At 50.7% G+C, this 18,889-nt stretch overlaps 1 protein-coding gene and 1 long non-coding RNA gene across 3 annotated transcripts in view; both read left to right on the top strand.

The window, feature by feature from the left end:
* Positions 1 to 12,097, top strand: part of PMM1 (phosphomannomutase 1) — a 16,679-nt gene extending 4,582 nt beyond the window's left edge. The window contains exons 2-9 of one of the 2 annotated variants that reach the window (XM_019545023.1): positions 1,473 to 1,590; positions 3,388 to 3,464; positions 3,824 to 3,915; positions 4,865 to 4,964; positions 6,048 to 6,123; positions 9,440 to 9,555; positions 9,733 to 9,788; positions 11,391 to 12,097. In XM_019545023.1, coding sequence (XP_019400568.1) covers positions 1,473 to 1,590; positions 3,388 to 3,464; positions 3,824 to 3,915; positions 4,865 to 4,964; positions 6,048 to 6,123; positions 9,440 to 9,555; positions 9,733 to 9,788; positions 11,391 to 11,616 — 861 coding nt within the window. In that variant the 3' untranslated portion in view covers positions 11,617 to 12,097. The remainder of the gene's footprint in view (positions 1 to 1,472; positions 1,591 to 3,387; positions 3,465 to 3,823; positions 3,916 to 4,864; positions 4,965 to 6,047; positions 6,124 to 9,439; positions 9,556 to 9,732; positions 9,789 to 11,390) is intronic. The other variant, XM_019545024.1, reaches the window with a different exon arrangement.
* Positions 12,098 to 15,616: 3,519 nt separating this feature from the next.
* The window catches only part of LOC109316738, a 16,637-nt gene continuing 13,364 nt past the window's right edge, over positions 15,617 to 18,889 (top strand). The window contains exon 1 of the long non-coding RNA XR_002102908.1: positions 15,617 to 16,401. This is a non-coding gene — a long non-coding RNA (uncharacterized LOC109316738). The remainder of the gene's footprint in view (positions 16,402 to 18,889) is intronic.

Here is an 18,889-nt window from a genome sequence, read left to right as displayed (position 1 = left end):
CCTTGGGGCGCTCTGGTGAACAAACGTTCCCCCAGATCCTGGTGGTCACCCCTGATAAACTTATAGGTGGCCATCAGATCACCCCTAGCCTATGCTTTTCCAGGCTCTCAGCCTGTTGTTGTAAGGTCTGTTTTCCTGACCTCTGATCATGTGCATGGCTCTCTCAAGCTTCTCCACATCCTTTTTGAGTCACGGAGCCCAAAACTGGACGCAGTACTCCAGCTGCGGCCTCACCAAGGCGGAGTACAAGGGGAGAATGACATCCCGGGATTTGCTTGAGAAGCATCTATGGATGCAAGTCGGCGTTTAGGTCGCTTTACTAGCTGCAGCATCGCATTGCAGGCTCATGTTCATCTTGTGGTCAGTGATGACCCCCAAGTCTCTTCTGTAGTGCTAGCCAGCGTAGCGCTGCTGAACCTATAAGGATGCTGCAGGTTTTTCCTCCCAAGGTGGACAACCTTGCATTTTTCGGGGTTAAACACTGTCAGGCTCTCATCCGCCCATTTGCTGAGCCTGTCCAGAACAGGACGGAATGTGTCAGAACAGGGTGCTTCTCTGGCAAGACATAGAAGTACAAGATGCTCATCTTCCTTGATCCTCCCTGTACATGCATAGACAGAAGGAACCGTTTCCCTTCCCCCCCACCAGTCCTGTTCTGTCTCTTTCATCCCCCTCATTTTTTTTTCCTTCCCACTTTCCTCAGTCACCGCAAGTCTCTGTACTGCGTGGGATGGAAGATGACAGCACCTATCTGTCTTTCCCTAGGGCTAGCCTTCATGTGCTTCTGTGGTACTGCCTGGGCCTGGAGCAGCATGCATTCAAGCTGTCCCCATGTCTCCCTCACAGAGGTCCCCTGTGGGCTTACAGATTCACAGAAGTTTAGGGCTGGAAGGGACCTTGTGAGATCATTGGATCCAGCCCCCTGCTCTGGGCAGAAAAGACTGCTGGGGTCAAGTAACACCAGCAAGGTGTGCGTCCAGTCTGTTTTTAAAGATCTCCAGAGTAGGTGCCTGCAAAACCCCCACTGGGAGGCTATTCCAGCGTCTAGTCACACGAATCGTAAAGAAGTTTTTCCTTGTATCCAGTCTGAAACTTTCTTCTAGGAGTTTATGACCATTGCTTCTGGTTTTCCCCTGGTGCTTTGGTGAATAGATACTCTCCCTTGATATATTTGTAAGCTGCCACCAAATCCCGCCATGTGAAGGCCTGGACTCTCAAATATCTGCTGGCCACTGTGTTCCCTTTCATGGGGGCCCACATGCAAGAAGGAGTAGATGAAATGGTGGATTGATCTGCAGTCATTCAGCCTTCCCTAGTTCCATGGCATGCTGTCTGAGGACAAATGGGGCTCCTAGTAGGCTGGGAAATACCATCAAGAGTCAGTCTCTGGTGTCTGGAAAGGCCTGTCCTGTACACTGCAGCCTGTCCATTACTCTGAATTCTAACCCTCTGTCTCCATCCTGCTCTTCCAGAAAGTTGAGCCCGAGGTGGATAAGTTCCTGCAGGAGCTGCGTGGCAGAGTCAAGATTGGTGTAGTGGGTGGCTCCGACTACTCCAAGATAGCCGAACAGTTGGGGGAAGGGGACGAAGGTAAGAGCCTCCCCTTTGGCAGGTCATGCAGAGGTGGGTGGGAATTGTGGGGTGGGGCTGTTGGAGGCTGGTGGGAGCAGCTGTTCTCCTTGGGTGAGAGGAGCCAGTTGAACTCGTCTTTGGTAAGTGCACATGGCTCTAGACACCTGAGCACTGAGGACACATTTTCACACCATGATGATGCCTGCTCATTTCTGCCCAGTGTGTGTCCTGTCCTGCAGATGTGGCAATGCTGACAGCTATAGAGGGGCCCTGAGCGCACACCCAGCACTTCTTCCAGATGTGCTTATTGGTATCTGCTCAGGGTTGCTTTAAGGAGACTTATGTTACCTCATCTCTAGACTGTAGCACACAGAGCTGGAGTGGGCATGGTATACTTCACAACAGTAGTCCCAGGTGTGGCATGGAGGCAGTGTAACAGTTCCCAGCTGCTCCAGAGACGGCATGGACTACCAGTGCCAGCTCACACTGCTACTGTTGTTGCTCATGGCACTGCACAGAAGGCCTGGCCCAGGCCACCATTATTGCTAGAAGCCCAGAGCTCCTCCCCAAGTTCACTAGCATCAGGGGTAAAACTCTTGCCTCTTTGCTGAGCAGGGGGTTGGGCAGCAAATAAGCAGCTCCCCAAGCCAGAGCTGCTGCCCTCCCCATTGGCAGGATAGCAGAACAGAGAGCAGTATTGTGCCTGTCACCTACTGTGATCTGGTGCATCTGTACCTAATGCACAGATACAGGGCTCTCTTGGGTCCTGTCTTTGTGCTGACCTTGTCTTGCCCCAATTTAAGAGGCAGCCTGCAAGAAGTAGCACACCATGCCTGGGGATAGTGTTCCAGGCCAGGGGGATTTACCCTGTAGACCATGTGTAAGAGCCCATGCTAATGAGTCTCAGTTTGTGCTTTTTGCTGTCCTGGGCCGGCCTGGTCAAGGCTTGGTAGAGACAGGGCTGCATGGCTGGAAGACTCCTTCCACTTGCTCCCAGCCCTGCGTCATGGCAAAATATTCCAGCCTTCTTCAACTCACAGTCTCTCTGAGCACCCATTATGGGTTGCAGTTTTATGGGAATTCTGTCAAAGGGAAGGGCGTATGGGCTCAGACATTCTGCACCAAGGTTGAGCATGAGTGAAGGGCTGACGTCTTAAGGCCCATATCTGCTGTAGGAGGCTAGCAAAGTTCTCAGCGAGGATGGGAGGAGGCAGGAGGGATAGGACAGGTGACCTGTCCTCCCTCTTGGCTTCCTTTTCTCCCCTTCTCCAGCTTCAGAGTAAAACGTAGAGCCGAGTTCTTCCTTCTGGCTTGTTTGCAATGACAGGTCACCTGGTGATGTAACTCTCAGCTTCAGGGAGCATGAAATTACTTGCTGAGTTGGCAGGGGTCTGTTTACTGCAGCCAGGAGAAGCTGGAGTGAGATAATCAGCTAGGGTGCTTGGAGACATCCTGGGAAGAGGACTGGGGATGTGGGGATGGGAGGGAGGGAGGAAGCAAAAGGGAAAGTGAGCAGCCTGGTGTGGGGATGATGAGCATGTCTGGGAGGCTGCTGTTCCTAGGCTCTGATCTCAGCTCTGCCATTGACTTATTCTGGGCCTTGGGCAGATCACTTCCTCTCACTGTGCCTCAGGTCTCCTCATCAAACTGGGTGTTTCTCAGGCATCTGGAGCACAGAGAGCCAGGGCAAAAGATTGTGGAGTAAAGGCTTGCGGGGAGGTAGGGGCTCTGATGCAGCCATCACTCAGCATTGCCACCTCTTGGAACACTGGGCCCCATTGTGCTGTTTTTCTTTCTCCCTCTGCCCCCCTGCAGTCATCAAGAAATTTGATTACGTCTTTGCAGAGAATGGCACTGTGCAGTACAAGAATGGGCAGCTGGTCTCCAAGCAGGTGAGTCTTGGTCTCTCGATCTGCCTCTTCTCAAAGCCACTGGTTTGCTCTTTCCTTGTCCCTTCCAAGTTCCCTCCCCAGCCCAACCCTTCCTCTGCCTTGTCTCCCCCAGTTCTGTCAGTCCCAGATGGAGCAGCTGTCTGACATCCTCCCAACATCTGACCACTCTGTGCACTCGCAGTCATAATCAGACCTGTCTGACTTCCCTTGTCCCATTGTCCCCATCCTGGATGGATATTGTAGAACAGCCCATTCTGGGAAAGTGGTGTCCTCCAGCTCCTGCAGGGGTATCTGGTAGTAGCTTTGGCATCACGTTCCATCTAGGCTCTTCCTAATTTCCCCCCCTCCTTTCCCCACAGGCTATCCAGGACCACCTGGGGGAAGAGCTGCTGCAGGAACTAATCAACTTCTGTCTCAATTACATGGCACTTCTAAAGCTGCCTAAGAAACGGTAATGATCCCACTCAGCCCTATAGCTGCCTCTTTGCAGTTCAGATACAATCTTTTACAGAAGGCTCCGGGCCCTGTGACTCTGTTTAGAATCTCAGTCCCCTGGGTTTGCTCTTGTATTAGCTTTGTATAGTGCCAGCACATTAGCTATGTCCACAGGGCACAATGCAGAGCTCTGCAGAAATCTGTGAGCTAGCTCAGGTACGGGCTGTGGTAGAGCTATGTTAGGGCAACTTGTTGCTTGAGCTGATCTACGCTGCTTTTCAGAGAAGCTTGTTATCCAGAGCATTGTGCTACCCTGGCTGGTCTGTTCCTGGTGCCTGAGCTGGCCCCCTGAGACTAAGTGGGTGTCTCTGCTACAGTATTGCACCTTGCACTGTGCCAGCTGATACACCCTAGCCAAGATCAGAATCCCATTGTGCTTCCTGAGAAACAATCCAGAGGGAAAGTGCAAGAGTTGTCATCCCCCTTTTTGCACATAGGAAATGGGTACAGAGATTAAGCCCAGATTTTTAATGGTGTTTTGGTGCTCAGCTGCCAACTGAACCTAGACACCTGTGAGGACTTGGGCCCGAATTACTTACCCACAGTGTCTGGCAAAGCTAAGAGAAGAACCAGATCTCTTGCATCCCCCTCCAATGTCTTAACTACAAAACTGGGCTTCCTCCCTGGAGCTGCCCCAGTGTAGTCCTTTGCTGTGCTGTGTTACCAAGTGTGGAGAGCTGGTTCCTCTTGGGTTCAGCATGATAAACACTTTCTACCCAACATACGGTGTAGTTGTTATTCTACCAGGCTCCCTGCAGGCACACTCCTGATATAGCACCATTAACAGCTGCTCCCATGTAAATGCTGGATTTGCTCTCCTCCAACCTGTTGAGGTCCCTTCCAACCCTAATTTTCTGTGATTCTGTGATTATGAAATGTGTTAAACCTGCCTCCTCGCCCCTTAGAGGGACCTTCATTGAGTTCCGCAACGGGATGCTGAACATCTCGCCCATTGGCCGGAGTTGCACCCCAGAGGAGCGAATTGAATTCTCTGAGCTAGACAAGGTAAATTGCCAGGCCTCGCTGTCCCCTCCTTTGCTCTCACAGGGGACACAGCGAGCTATTTTGGTCATGTCATGGTGTTTGCTTGTCTTCTTCATTGCAACCTACGCTAGAGTCCCAAGCCTTGCACTCGGGTAACCAGGCCAACAACAGCCTTGAAGGCCTTGGGCTTGCCTATCTTGACTGTGAAGGTGAAGGCAGCAGTGTGGATGGGAACTCCCAAAGGACTTCTTTTGGGGTGACACCGAAGAAGTGACCTGATCCACTGCCACTGGTCAAAGTGGGCTGCTCACTGCTTACATGCAATTACACCTGGTACTGGAAAACTTTCCTCAGGAACTCCTTCCATTTTCTATGGTATTTCTTCAGCATAGTGGCTGGAGATGACTCCGACCAAAATGCCTGGACTTCTTAGCTCAAGTCCCATCCGGCCAACACCTCCTCCATTTCCCCAGACCAAACACAGCAGGAATCCATGGTTTTCCAGACCAAGAAGGGCCAGGATATGTGTCACTAAGATGTGTGGAGAACACTGTGATTCTGGCAAGTGCCAGCTGTACTGGGCTATCCTTGAAGACTTCCTTTTCCCCAGGCCAAAGCCCGAAGGGATTGGTCCAACAGGTGCAAGACATAGAGGCAGAGCTGGTGATGTCAGTTCCTGGACTGGGCCCCCAAAGATGAGCAGCATTGCAATGAAAGGCATTGGCTCCCAGGCAGCTGTGCAGAAAGGGGCTCCAATCCAGTGTAACCAACAACTGACCCATGCTGCCCTGATCTAACATCTTTTAGGCTGACTCTGAGGTCGGGTCACAGCAGCAGCATGGCACTGTTCCCAAGGGAAGGGAACTGCGTGAAGGGAAAAGTGAAGGCAGCATAATTGTGAGATCATCTCAAATCCTGCACAGCTCACACCAAATCCTGGGCCCCAGGTGCTCAGTGCAGGAGACAAAGGAAAGCTGTTGTGCCATGCTGGTTGTTGGGACCTGAGAAGAACACAGAAGCCTAGGGCTAGAGCTAGAGAGGCAGTGGCACAAGAGCCCCATAGAGGGCTACTCATTCATAGCTTCCCCCTCCATTCCTCTGCAGAAAGAGCGGATCCGAGAGAAGTTTGTGGCAGCCTTGAAGGCAGAGTTTGCTGGCAAAGGCCTGCGGTTCTCTCGAGGTAAGCAGAGGGCCCTGTGATTGCTGTGGCTGCCCATTCAGTGTATGTTGTGTGAGAATCTCAGGTGGGCAGAAGCCCTGGCCATTTCTTACCTAGAGGTGACTGAGTGAATGTCAGGGGTAGGAGCCCAACCAAAACCCCTTGGAAGAGGACATGGGGTGGATTCCTCATGTGGATCTTTGGGTGGGGAGATCTCAAGCCTTGGGGTCCTATGTAACGTGTAGAGAGAAACAGAAAATAGAGATGTGTAAGCACTACCTATGAGTGGTGGATATTTTTCTTGGGAGATCAGTCAGATGCACTTGCTTTTGTGCCACTGAATTTCAATAGGTTTTCACTTAGCTCTGCTGTACCAATAGAAGTGCAGGAGAGGGAACAGAGATTGCTCTTGCTTCTGACACTAGCTGTTGGATTGTTCCAGCTGCAGAGCCAAATCCTTCCCTCTGGTTCACCTGTGCAGCCCCAGTGATGCCAGGGGCACAGGAGAGGGAAAGCCCCCAACTTGCTTCTTGGCTTCCCTGCTGCATTTGCAGGGTCAACTGTTGAGGAAACAGTCTCTTCTTCTCTGGTAAACCTGATCTGGAATCATTGCATTGCTGTTTGTGCACAGTGGTGCCTCCAAGTAGGACTGCATTCTCATGGCCAGACTCACAAGAGTGAAACAGGCAGCAAGTGTCCTGGTGGGGAGTTTGGCCAGGATGGAGGTGGAGGTGAATGTCGGGGAGGGTGAGGGATGGGGCTGCATTCTTTAAAATTACTTGGCGGTGAAGGTAGAAAGAATCAAAATGTAAGGTGCCCATTAAAGAGCACCCGTTAGTGAAGAGCATAGCAAGTATGGGGGGTAAGACACTGTAGGGCAATGGGACACTTCCCTATTTAGCCATAGTCATTCAGAATCCCAGTCGTTGGCCTGCCAGGAGCTTGTGTCTCCTGTCAGCCTCTCCCAGCTGTGCCATCTTGGCATTGACACAGGCTATTTGTCATAGCAAAGACAGACAAAGGCATCACAGTCCTGTTCTCCTCCCCAGCTGCACACTAGGCAAGTGCAGAACAATGGTCCTTTCTCCCAATGCTTTGGTGAGCTGCTTTCCCAAGGCCACTCTTGTGACCCAGTGCACAAAGATGAAAGGATCTGTGAGCCCTCTGGTCCTCTGAAAAGAAAGCACAAGATGTTTCAAGCTGGGCACCTGAAAGCAGAAGTGCATAAAAACAGGGATTCCCCCACCTCCCCTTAAAGCAGAGCTGGAATTGATTTGTCTGAGGCTCTGAAGTGGTAGAACCCAGGAGCTTGGGTACCCAGTGCCGCTGGGCAGGGCTGAGACAGGACTCACTGTCCATGAGTAGAGCACCCTTCTCCCTTCATGGGACTTTTCTAGCCATATTTGCTGGTGTTGGGAGCTCCTGTTGCTGCCCATCTCAGCCTGAAAGGGACAAAAGACCTTGGAATATGCCATCTTCTTTGCTCAGTGATGGATCAGATTTACACATTCTTCTGGCACTGGAGTGGCCAGTTGGATTTCTGCACTGCTACAGGCTTGGGTGACCTTGGCATTGGTCAAGTTGCTTCACCTTTCATCCATGTCCTCCATGGGTGCTTAGCTGTTGCCCTACTCAGCACAGTAACACCTCACCCCAGGTGCCCTGTCACAGAGCCAAATCGTCAGCCCTAGGTTCTGTTTTCAGGCTTCCCCATGCATCGTACTGGCAGAACTAAACACCCGCAGATGGGATCCGTTGGAACCAGCTGATTGGGGAGTCACCAAAACTAGCCACAAATGAAAGGAGAGGAGAAGGGCAGGGCCCAGCTGCACAAGCAGCTGACTAGCCAGAGATCGGTGCTGTGCTTCTGGCCAGGCAGACCCCACTCTTTACTAGGGATTATCAACCAGGAACTTTCCCCTGGAGCTAAGCAGCTCATAGGTAGTCTATGCCTGGTGTCCGTGTTCACTGTCTATCCGTGAAAAGCTGGAGAGTACGTAGACCCCAGACTAGTCAATAGCCTAGTGGCTGGAGCACCCACAGGTGGTGTGGTTCTGAGTCCTTCAAATCACATAGAGTGGGGATTTGCACCTGAGATCCTGGTCCAAGCCCCTGTGGGCCTATCTCAGAGCAGGGACTTGAACCCATGCTTCTCCTATTTTAGGTGACCCCTCTGACTAATAGATAGTTGGCTGTTTTTAATCTCAGCTGTTTAAATAGGATATTTATTGGACCACAGAGACAAACAGTGTCTGTAGCCTCCTGGTTAGGGCATTCCTCTGGGATATGGCAAATTGAAGTTCATGCCCATGCTTCAGGAGCTATTTATTTATTTATTTGTACAAGGTGGGGCAGCTCCAACAGAAGAGATTAGGTATGCCCCACTCCAGCCTGCTCAAGAGCCTGGTGGCAGTGTCCTGAGAGTTGGGACACTTGGGCTTAAATTCTACCCAGTCTGGAAAAGGAAATCTGCATCTCCGACATCTCAGGGTCAGTGGTGTGCCTACATACGTGCACACAGTTGTTCATGCCTTTGTCCTGAGCAATTCTTAACCTGCTTACACTCAGCCCCTGGCACTTTTGTGCCTCTCTACCTATCCATAGTCTGCCTCAGCTCTCCCCCCCTCCAGGCAGGATGTGTCAAGTAACAGGTGTTTGGCCTACTCTCAGGACTAGCCCCTGCTGATGAAGTACACCTTCCCCTGTCTAATTTGATAACCCCATGCTGAGGCCTCAGAGCAGTTTGCTTGCTGCAGGGCAGTGTCGGCATGTGGGGGCTCTGCACATGCCCACCAGCAGAAGCTCAGGAGTGGCTGAGGATTGGTTTTAAGAGACTGGTTTTAAGACTGTGGGCTTAGGCAGCCAGAAAGTGCCTTTGAGGCTCAAGGCCTCAGCTCACCATCATAAGGTGGGAGTGCCAGTGCCAATGCCAGTGCTACCCTTCCTCATGGGTATTAGGAGGATGTGTATATTGCAGACTGTGAGGCCCTTGGACACTGCAGGGATGGCAGGGATTGTTAAAAGCCTGCTAGAGCTTCTCATAGGTTCCCTGGTGACAAAGCTGACCTCACCACTCCTACACCCTGGGATCCTGTTGCTCTTGTCCTTGGCTGAGATCAAGGGCGCCTTGCTGACGCCCTCGCAGCCCATTGTCATAGAAACAGTAGCTGCCTGCCTTCATCCTAGCAATGCATTAGAGCAGCGGTTGCCATGGCAGGGTAATGTCTTGCTGCCCTTCTGGGAAAGACTGGGTTCACGCAGCCAGGCCCTCTATGCTGCCCCAGCCTAATGCCCAGCACCCTTCCCACTTGCCTGATGATCTCTCTCCTGCTGGCAGGTGGCATGATCAGCTTTGATGTCTTCCCAGAGGGCTGGGACAAGCGCTACTGCCTCAACATCCTCGATGATGAGAGTTTTGACACCATCCACTTCTTTGGGAATGAGACAACCCCTGTGAGTACACCCTTCACACTGGCACCTGAAGTGGAGAGAGGGGAAGGGGCATTCAACTGTTCTCTGAAGGGAGGGACCTGTTCCCCTCATTCCCCAGCTCAGTGGTTCTCAACCTCGTTAGAGTCAAAGTGCCCCTTGGAAAATGCCAGCTCTTCGTTTTCGCTCTTTTTTTGACAGCAGAAAAATAGCACAGCAATGCTTCTGGTGCAGAGAACTCAGAAAGGCCACAACAGGTCAGAGCGTCTTTTTCCCTATGGATTCCTATTTGAAATCTCTGGGTTTATTGTGGGAATTGCATGTAGGTATTTGCTCACCTGTCAATGTTCGTATTGTACAACACCTTTAAAAGGCTCTCGTGGCGGCCCAGGGTGCTGGGAAGCCCTGGCTGAGAATCACTGCCCCCTTCCTATGGACCATGTCTCTGGTCGCTCTTGGTTTTGTTAGGCGATGCTGTCCTCTAGTGGTGAGAGAAGGGAGAGCTCTTGTGTACTCAGAACATGCTGCTGCACCATGCCAGACTACTTTACATGCTAAGCCTACAACCAAGGGACCAGCAGTGCTTGGGATTAGCAAGTGATGTTCTTCCCACCAAGCCAGAGCTGACTTCCTGCCACATCACAGTCCTCGAAGTCAGTCTGAAGCTGAAGAGGCCACAGAACTAGGGAGATACAAACCTGAAATTCTGACTACATCAGCAGAGGCAGGAACATCTTCGCTGCCTCTGCAGGTGGTGCAAGGTGGTCCTTACCTGCTGCTGATGCGGCATTCATTGGTTTTGCTTGTCTCCTTTCATATATCAGCAGTCTCTTGTGCTCAGTTCAGGTTCCAAAAGATTCTTCACAAATGTAGGGGCAAGGTGTTAGTACTGGGGTCCTAGCCAAGCCCCAACTCAAGTTGCCACACTGAGCTGGCCTAGGTCTCTCTGCATCACTTCACTTCAAATTGGTTACAGTGCCCTTCTCCATCCCTTAATGTGAGCTGCAAAATCATGTGGTAGGTGCAGGATGCCAGGGACTGCAGGCACACTTCCAGCCTGATCCACAAGCAAAGTCAGTGCAGTAGGGATGTGGGTAGATGTTCAGTTGCCCTAGTGTAACTTATATGAGCTTTGTATGCTAATAATGTAAGTACACTAGGATCAGGGTCTGATATGCAGCTATCCCCAGGGTAGTAATAGGTGCTATTACAAACCTTTGCCACTCAGTGGCAGAGGAGCAAATAATATCTCATTTACATTTAGCAGACACTACTACCCCAGGATGGAAGCAGACAGATGATGCCTAAACAGAAGTAACTTATACCATTATAGTTTTACCTTGACTATTTCAGAGGACGTTTTCCACAGGATTGGGTAAAGTTACCCCAGCACAGGAGTTTGTGTCATCTGACTGCTACTTCTTTACAGAATTGTAATGCTTATTAGACGAATGGAAATATTTAATACGTCCACACTTTTTGATGCATCAGGCTTACTCCCTACACGGGGTTTGGATTTGGTGTTCTTAACAACAACACTGGGACAAAGACTAGTTCAAATCACTTTCCTCCCATAGGGATTACTCAGGCCACAATTTAAATTCTCTCTCTCATTGAGCCACTCCGGCTTTCATTCTGTCCAGTGAGCTAGTAAAACCCTTGTAACCTATCCCCAGCAGGATCACAATCTGTGAACAGTGCAGTGTGTCTCAGGTGAGCACTGTTTGCCTATCACTAACTGTGTTTCAGTGACAGGTGGGTGACCCTTGCAGAGTCTGAAGTGCTGTTGGGGTTATACAGGACAAAGGAAGCTATATGCAGAGTGATGGCTACAACTCTTCTTTTCTTTCCCCCTTCAGGGAGGGAATGATTATGAAATATATGATGACCCACGGACAGTGGGGCATAGCGTCCGGTCTCCCCAGGACACAGTCCAGAGATGCCGTGAGATCTTCTTTCCAGAAAGAGCCAATGAATGTTGACTCCTGTACCCCTTTGGATCTTCCCCAGTGGCCGTCACCAACCTCCAAGATCCCACATTGTGAAAAGCACCTTCATTTGAGGACTCTGCTTGGGGTCTACTGAAAACTGCTTTCCAGAGCTGGTCATGAGGGAAGGTTTTAAAGTGTTGGGTGCAAGTGGGTGTGTGCAGGGGAGGGGGGAGGTATGTTAATCCTTCGCTACCTCCAATGATGGCTGGGGACTTGTGGGACCAGTTCAACTTCCACCATCAAAAAGACTCTTCCTTTTCCAGGTAAGCACTCCATTCTTGGTGGGTGATGGTTTCCTGCCTTGTTGGTCTGTGGCCTGATGGGGACCAATCACTACAGGCACTCTTTTTTTCTCTCTCTCTCTCAACATATCTGCACATGGGAATACACTTCATAGGTTCATCCATAGACACTGAGTATGTGGGGTAGGGTGACCATGTGGCCATAGTTGGGCAGGACAGTTCTGAAATGGAAACATCAAGTCCTGGTCCTGGGCTACATGACTCCAGGACAACATTTGTCTTGGATTCCCAATATCGTGCAGGGATCCAAGTTTTCTGTTCACCATGGAAAAATGCAGGAAATGGCAGGTTTTCCCTTGCAGGCTGGCAGAGTTCCAGCCTGCAAGGGAATGCAGGAAGTGAGATGCAAGGGGCGTCATGTGCATGTATGTGTGCACACACACATGCACATGGCCAGGAATACAGCCCCAGGCAGTGGTGGAGAACAGCTTCCCCAAATGCCTGCAGGGAAGTCTCCAGGAGCCCTGCATTGGCCACACCACCATGGCATGGTGCTTCCTACCCACCTGGCAGCAGCATGGGTGGTGGTGTGGAGTTTTGCCCCCAGGCAGGCAGGGTGGCATCATCATGGCAGTGCAGCTGGCGCAGGACTCCTGAGGGGAGGGCAGCAGGGCAGGAAACCCTGAGCCACAGCAGATAGCCTGCATCCTCCTCTGCCTGCCCACAGGCTCCACAAAACTCTGCTCTGGCTGTGCTACTGGGAGGGAGAATCATCTTAAGCGCCCCAGGGCTGCCAGCAGAAATAAAAGTTAGTGCCTATGGGTTCATCCCATTAATCCCTGTTGCACCTCTAGCCTTGGGAAAAGGCCTGGGACCTGCCGAGATCAGGGGTTCTCAAACTGTTTCATTCTGTGGACCAATCCTTAAAGGTGACCTGGAAAGGATATTTTAAAATGAGTATGTGCCCTTTTATCGCATGCGTTCTAAAGGCCAAGAATTGCTTCCTTTTTGTGTGGAAAGGATGCCCTGAGTTTCCACTTGGGTTTTTATATGCGAGTGAAATGAGGAATGTGCAGTCTGGTCTTTTCCGGTTTTGCTGGAGGACTTCCGGTCTGCGGAGCTTTTATTGGACTCTGAGCAACACTAATAGACCGGGAAGCAGAAGTTTTAGCAGAGCCATGCTTCATCTAAATGGTAATTAGGCATTGGAGTGAAGTAGGGGTTAAAAACAAAAAAATGTTTTTAGCAGTCTGTGGCCTACAGTGCTCTGCCAGCAGAACAGAGAGCTCCCATACCCAGAGCTTCTCTGCCAGCAGAGTTACTCCACCTCTGCTGAAGAAAGTAGGGCTATTACTGCCCCCTGGTAGCTGGCAGAAGGTGTGTGCAGACAATCCCATGCCTTCTGCCAGCTGCTATTGTCCTACGAGTAACTGGTACCTTCCCAGGCTGCACTCTGCGCTCTGGCTGAGTATAGACCAGGCCTGACTGCTCCCTTCTTTCCCAGTTGCTCAATGGCTTTCTCTTAGGTTTTCATCCTTTCACTTTCTCCACCCCTTTGGCACCTGCCAGTGCAGACAAGAGCTGGATTTTTGTTGGAATATTAAAAAAACCTTTCCAACTTTCTTTATCCACCTTAACAGGGGTGAGACAAGTATCCTCCTTCTTTCCTGGTCACTTCTAAAGAGGCAGATGCAGTTGCACAAATGCAGCTGTCTCCTGGTTTTTGTCCTCCCAGAGAGCAGGACTTCACTTCCAGCAGGACCAAATCCCCCAGTGTCTCCTGGCCCTACACCATCTCTGATTTTTGTCCTTTTGTTTCTTATCCTTTATCTTGGGTAACTTTTTGTGCATCAGGAAGCCTGACCCCTGTTATATGTATATTGAGGTACAGTGGCTGAAGAAAGTCAGGGATTCAGTTGGAGGAAGGTTCTCTGTTATATCTTTCCTACTGATGTAGTGTTTGAAACTCTGTGGTAAACAGAGAGCTAGGAGCTTTAAGTTCAAGACACCCAAAAAAACCCTATGGGTTTTGAGCATTTCCAGCTTTGGATGTGATAGACAGATGCTCCTCCGTCCATGTCCTTCATGCCATTGCCCTCCAGAACTGCTGCTGCCTCTTTCACCAGCCCCCTTTATTTTTCCCAGTCCATTTTCTGTCTTGTCTTTCTTCTGGGCTCTCGCTTTCCTTCATTGTCTGTGTTTTTTGCTTTCTCACTGTGGGTCTCCTTGTCCGGTGTAACAGATGGCTCTTTGCCTCCTGCTAGTGGCTGGACCACTTATAGAGGTTCCCGAGCGTGCTTCTGACAGACATGAGAGACTCATGCTTTTAGGTTGGGGGGCTCATTTCCTCCTTGGAAATGAGGACCAACCCCTCCTTGGAGGTCACTTGCTTCGTGGCTCCCTCCCAACTGCATTTCACTCCACAGCAGGCTGTGGGAACCTGGAGTCATGCTGAGTGTCCACGACACATTTGGAGTCTGATCTGTATGTGCTGTGTGTGTGTTTTGAGGGCTGTGGGAGCAGCCCTCTCTGCCTGGTCCACAGAGGAGAGGAGTCCATGACTGCTCTACGGGGCTGGTGGTGCACCTCCAGACAGCAAAGTGGCCATTACGGCTCTGGTTTTAAACCAGTCTTCACTTGGATCATGCAAGCTCCCTTCAAGCCATCAGCCCAGATGCCAGAGCTGGGAAGACCCTGCTAGCAGCTTCCTCAACAGCAAAGTTCAAGCTTGTTTCTCAGGGTTCAACCCGTCTTTCCTCCCAAAACACTGCCTGCCCTGGCAGGGGTACAGCATGGTTCTTAGAGGGGGATTGGCTTATACTGACTGGCTTGATCTGTACCAATGTCAAAAGCTGCCTCTGATTTTTGGGTATGCAACCTGAGACCCAAGAATATCAGAAAGGTCATACGAGATCAGAGCAAAAGCCCTCCTAGGCCTGGGTCCTGTTTCCAACAGTGGCACGTAATGGGCACTTTAAAGGAAGCACCCCCAACCTCCGAGTCCCGACACTATGCCTTGCTGAAGCCTTTACTGCCCTCTTTGCACACAGCTAGTAATGCCACCGTCCTCCCCCATTGTGATGCTCCCTCCCACCTGATAGTGTCACCCCTGTAATGTCACTGCACTACTGGAGCCCTCACAGCAGGAGCAGCCACTGGTGAGGAGAGCATATTGTGTGCTGAGACATGTGGGCCTGTGGGAACAGTTGTGGAGACGATTGCCACAAGGTGTCTTTGTTTTCACCTGGTCTTAATGCTGCACCTGAAACTGCTGTATGGTCTCACTGTGACAGAAGAGGTGCTGAGGCCTGTGCAAACTGAGCCTTCTCCCTCCACCCCTGCCACCTCGCAACTGGAAAATGTGAAATGGGGAATGTGCCACCTCTGTTATGCCACCAACTAGTTGCAGCCATCTCCCCCACCCCACCTGGAGACAAGAGGCCTCTCCCTGCACTGCCTGGAGCTGGCCTCAGGTCTGATTGAGCATGAGCACTTGTGGGGTTTATTACTGTATGACCGTGTGTGTATGTAAAAGTGGAAGGACATGTGTCATTGACTGTGTAGCCTGTGGCTCTGTCCGTTGCTGTGTGAAAGAAAAGAAGTCCCCTGTGACTGACACTAGCTGTTAAATAAAGCAATTTTATTTTAAAATGCTATTAAAGGTATGGAACAAAGTCGTGGAGGGCAGTGTGCTGTGTATCTCTGGACTCGAATGCTCACTGAGCCATGCAGGGAAGGAGTGGGAAGATACTGCTCCCATTGCATATGTGCTGCTGGAGAGATGTGACAGATCAGAGAATAGCTGTGCAAAGCCTGGGTGATTCCTCAGCTGAGGAGTCTGCCCATTTATCTGAGTAGAACCAGAGCCTGCTCCTGAGTGGCATATCTTAATGGGAGCTGGGAAGGGCATGAGGAGAATTCAGCATCTCTCCAGCACTAGAGGGAAGCAGTTTGGTGCATCATTTTCCTCTGAGATGGCTACAAGAGCAACAGAAATAATGGGGCTCTGCCTATTATGGTCCTTTTTACCAAAACAAAAGCTGCTTTACAGGCTATGAATTGCCTGCTGCTCAGCAGAGATCAATTGCCTGCAGACCAGGTCGTGGCTGTACTACTTCTGGTGTGGAAGCTGCATGGGGTGTCTCAGCACTGTGCTGCCTTGTGTTGCGTAGCCCTGCCCATAGATATTATGGGAAGTCTCACAGCACCACTAGGAAGTGGGCTAGGACTGTTCTCTGCTAGTAGAGACAACTGCTAAAGGTGATCACAGTGCAAGAAATCCTTGCAGCAGGTTGTCTTTATCGCCTTGCAGCACGTAAGGCCCTAGAGCTCTTGCTGATATTCCTATAGGTGCTTTCTAAGCCTATTCCTACAAAAGCATAGGACAGTGCTGCCCATCCATACCCTGGGATATTGCTCTACGCTCCCCAGCAGAAGCAATGGATTGCAGTCTTTGGGGCAGAGACTTACCTTTCCTTCTATGTTCATACAGCATCTCCTACAAAAGGGTTCTGGTTCATGACTAGGATTCCTGGACAGTAATAGAGCAGTGAATGCAAGGAAACTGTCATATTACCCTTCTGGACACTCGCTTCTTATGGTGCAGAAGACTACGCAAAGGCTCAAGGCAATACAAAGTAAGCTCCTCATAGTCTGAGGTTTATGGCTCAATCCTCTATTTGCTCTTTAGGTCTTGTAAGTAAAGGACTGTCCTGCTGGATGTAGCTAGTGTCTGGAAACACCAAGCCTGTCTCCCCAGAAAAGATCACCTCCACCATCACTACCTCTATCCAGGAACTCTTTCTTCCTGAAGGATTGTGGGAGCTGTCCTGCACTTGTCTTGTCAACATCATGCACAGCAGAGAGGCATGACACAAAAAGCAGCAGGAGGAAAAAAAAAGACAGCTATGTAGGACTCATGGGAAAGTCACTTTTAATGGTTTATTGCCAGTGTTACAAAGGTTTGACACAAGGTCAGACAGGCAGGAACCACACCAGAGGTTTCAAAACACAAACACTTCTAGTTTTCAGTTTATTTCCAAAAGAATCAGAAAGTCTGTCTTGGCCATGCTGACTGCACGTTCCAGGGAGACACCTGGGAGGGGCAGCTGCCTCCGACCCGTGGGTGCTGTGCTCTGCAGGCAGTGGCTGGAGTGCAGATGTGCACCCATTGACATTCACTCTGTGCACAAAACAGCCATGAGGAGTCCCAGGGGCTAGTCCAGGACTCAGGGCAGGCCCCATAGACTGTAAGGAGGAAGGAGTAACTCCTTGTGGACCCTGATGCATTTGTCTTCAGGGGTTTAGGGCATGTGATGGTATGGATGAGCTAGTTAAAATATCCCTTCCTCCTTCAGCAATTCTTGCCCTCTATGACATTTCTCTCACATGCATGTGCATGCCTACACACATTCATAGTGTATAAGAGCAATCCCACATCCTCTCCAGAAGCTGTCAGTCCCTTACATGAATCCTTCAGACAGGACAAATCCCACTCACAGCAAAGCCAGTAGGAGTTCTCCCATTGACTTCAGTGGCAAAGCCACATCTTACTAACAGCCTCCAGCCTTGGAACAGCATAGCTTCACGAGTAGGACAGCAAGGTTGTGGCTCCCTGGAAACTCACAGGGCTCCTCATGTTGCTCACTGGGGTGTAGCTGGCAGAACAGCACATGGTAGAGCCTGAACCCACTCAGGAAAGGCAGCAGCAAGGAGCCGGCACACCAAGCTTGCTGGGCCTATGTCCCCAGGAGGGCTCTCCATCCTCCATTTATCTGAGCCAGTCTCCAGGGTATCTAGGCACTAAATAGGCATCCTTACAGTTTCCAGGTAGTCTTGACAGGATAGCATAGCCCCCCCCATCATCACCAGTTCATGGCTGAGCCCATGTTCCAGTGGTAACAAGAGAGGCCAGAGGGGAAACCACTGCCCTATTTTTAAAAATCAGACACACCACAGTTTTCTGCCCCTCCCTTTTCACAGGCCCAGGCCAAGTCCACGCTCTCACCATCAGTCTAGAGTGCACAGCCCCTTGGCCCCCACAGAGAGGGCAGCATGCCACTCGGCAAACTCAATCTAGCTCCCAACACCTATGAATGTTGCTGTGTGTGAACAGCTTCCACGCAGTGCCAGCCGCCTAACCTTTAGGACACCATCAGAGGGCTTAGGAGATGAAACCACAGTTTTGCAATCTTCAAAGGATTCTCACATGCAGTCAGTGTCCACACAGAGCTGCAGATCTTGTCTAGACCCCTGGCAGCCTAGAATGTGCCTACCAATGCCATGAAAAATCATGCCAGTCATACTCTGCATAGAACCACTCCCTGCCCTTTGCAAGTTGCTTTGGGAATCCACTGGGTCAAGACATTTAAGAGAAGACCAAAAATAAAGTTTGTGCTTTAGAAGTGACCCTGTCTACACCGAGGGGATAGGGAGGTGCCTGCATAGACCCACACAACATAGCTGGAGGAAGCAGTGAATAAGGAGGCACAAGCTAAGCAGTTAAACCCTTACCATGAATTGCATGGCCAGCTACACTACTACCCTAGACTACATACTGCTGCCTACACCCCCCTCCATCTCCCTCACTCCCCACCCCACAGCAAGCTACATAGACACATTCAAAAGGGGATTCTCAAGGGAATCTGGGCTGACAGAGGGGAAGGGGAAGGAAGCCATTGCCCAAAATTCAGGCCAGCTCTGTCTCAGAAAAAGTGCTCGCCACATCTAGTAGCACAGAAGTGCAGTGAGAGAGTCAGCCCCAGGTCTCTGGCCATGCAGCAGCACAGGGCACTAGTTGCCAGTCAATCCTGTGCTTGGCAAAGAAGGATTGTGCAGCAGATGGGAAGGAATGGAGGAAACAAGGCCTTGCAGGTCATGCTCCATTGCAGAGTCCATGGTGCTGCTATTTGGGTGTTGGCAATTCCTTTGTCAACCATACAGTCCAGCCCAGCCCAGGACTGGCACAGGCCTCCCCACCCTGTGACAAGAGCGTGACCTGTGCATGCAGCACATCATGCTACCATAGCAACTACAGCAATTAGGTCATGGAGATCCATGAGGTCAGAGAGATGGAAAGCAAGTTGCCACAACAACTAGACACTCAGGAGTGAACCAGCGGGGGGG

This window comes from Crocodylus porosus, unplaced genomic scaffold (assembly GCF_001723895.1).
Source record: "Crocodylus porosus isolate Cpor-Errol unplaced genomic scaffold, CroPor_comp1, whole genome shotgun sequence".
NCBI classification, from domain to species: Eukaryota; Metazoa; Chordata; order Crocodylia; family Crocodylidae; genus Crocodylus; species Crocodylus porosus.
Note: the sequence above shows the minus strand (reverse complement) of the source record. Positions and strands in the feature narration are given on the sequence as shown.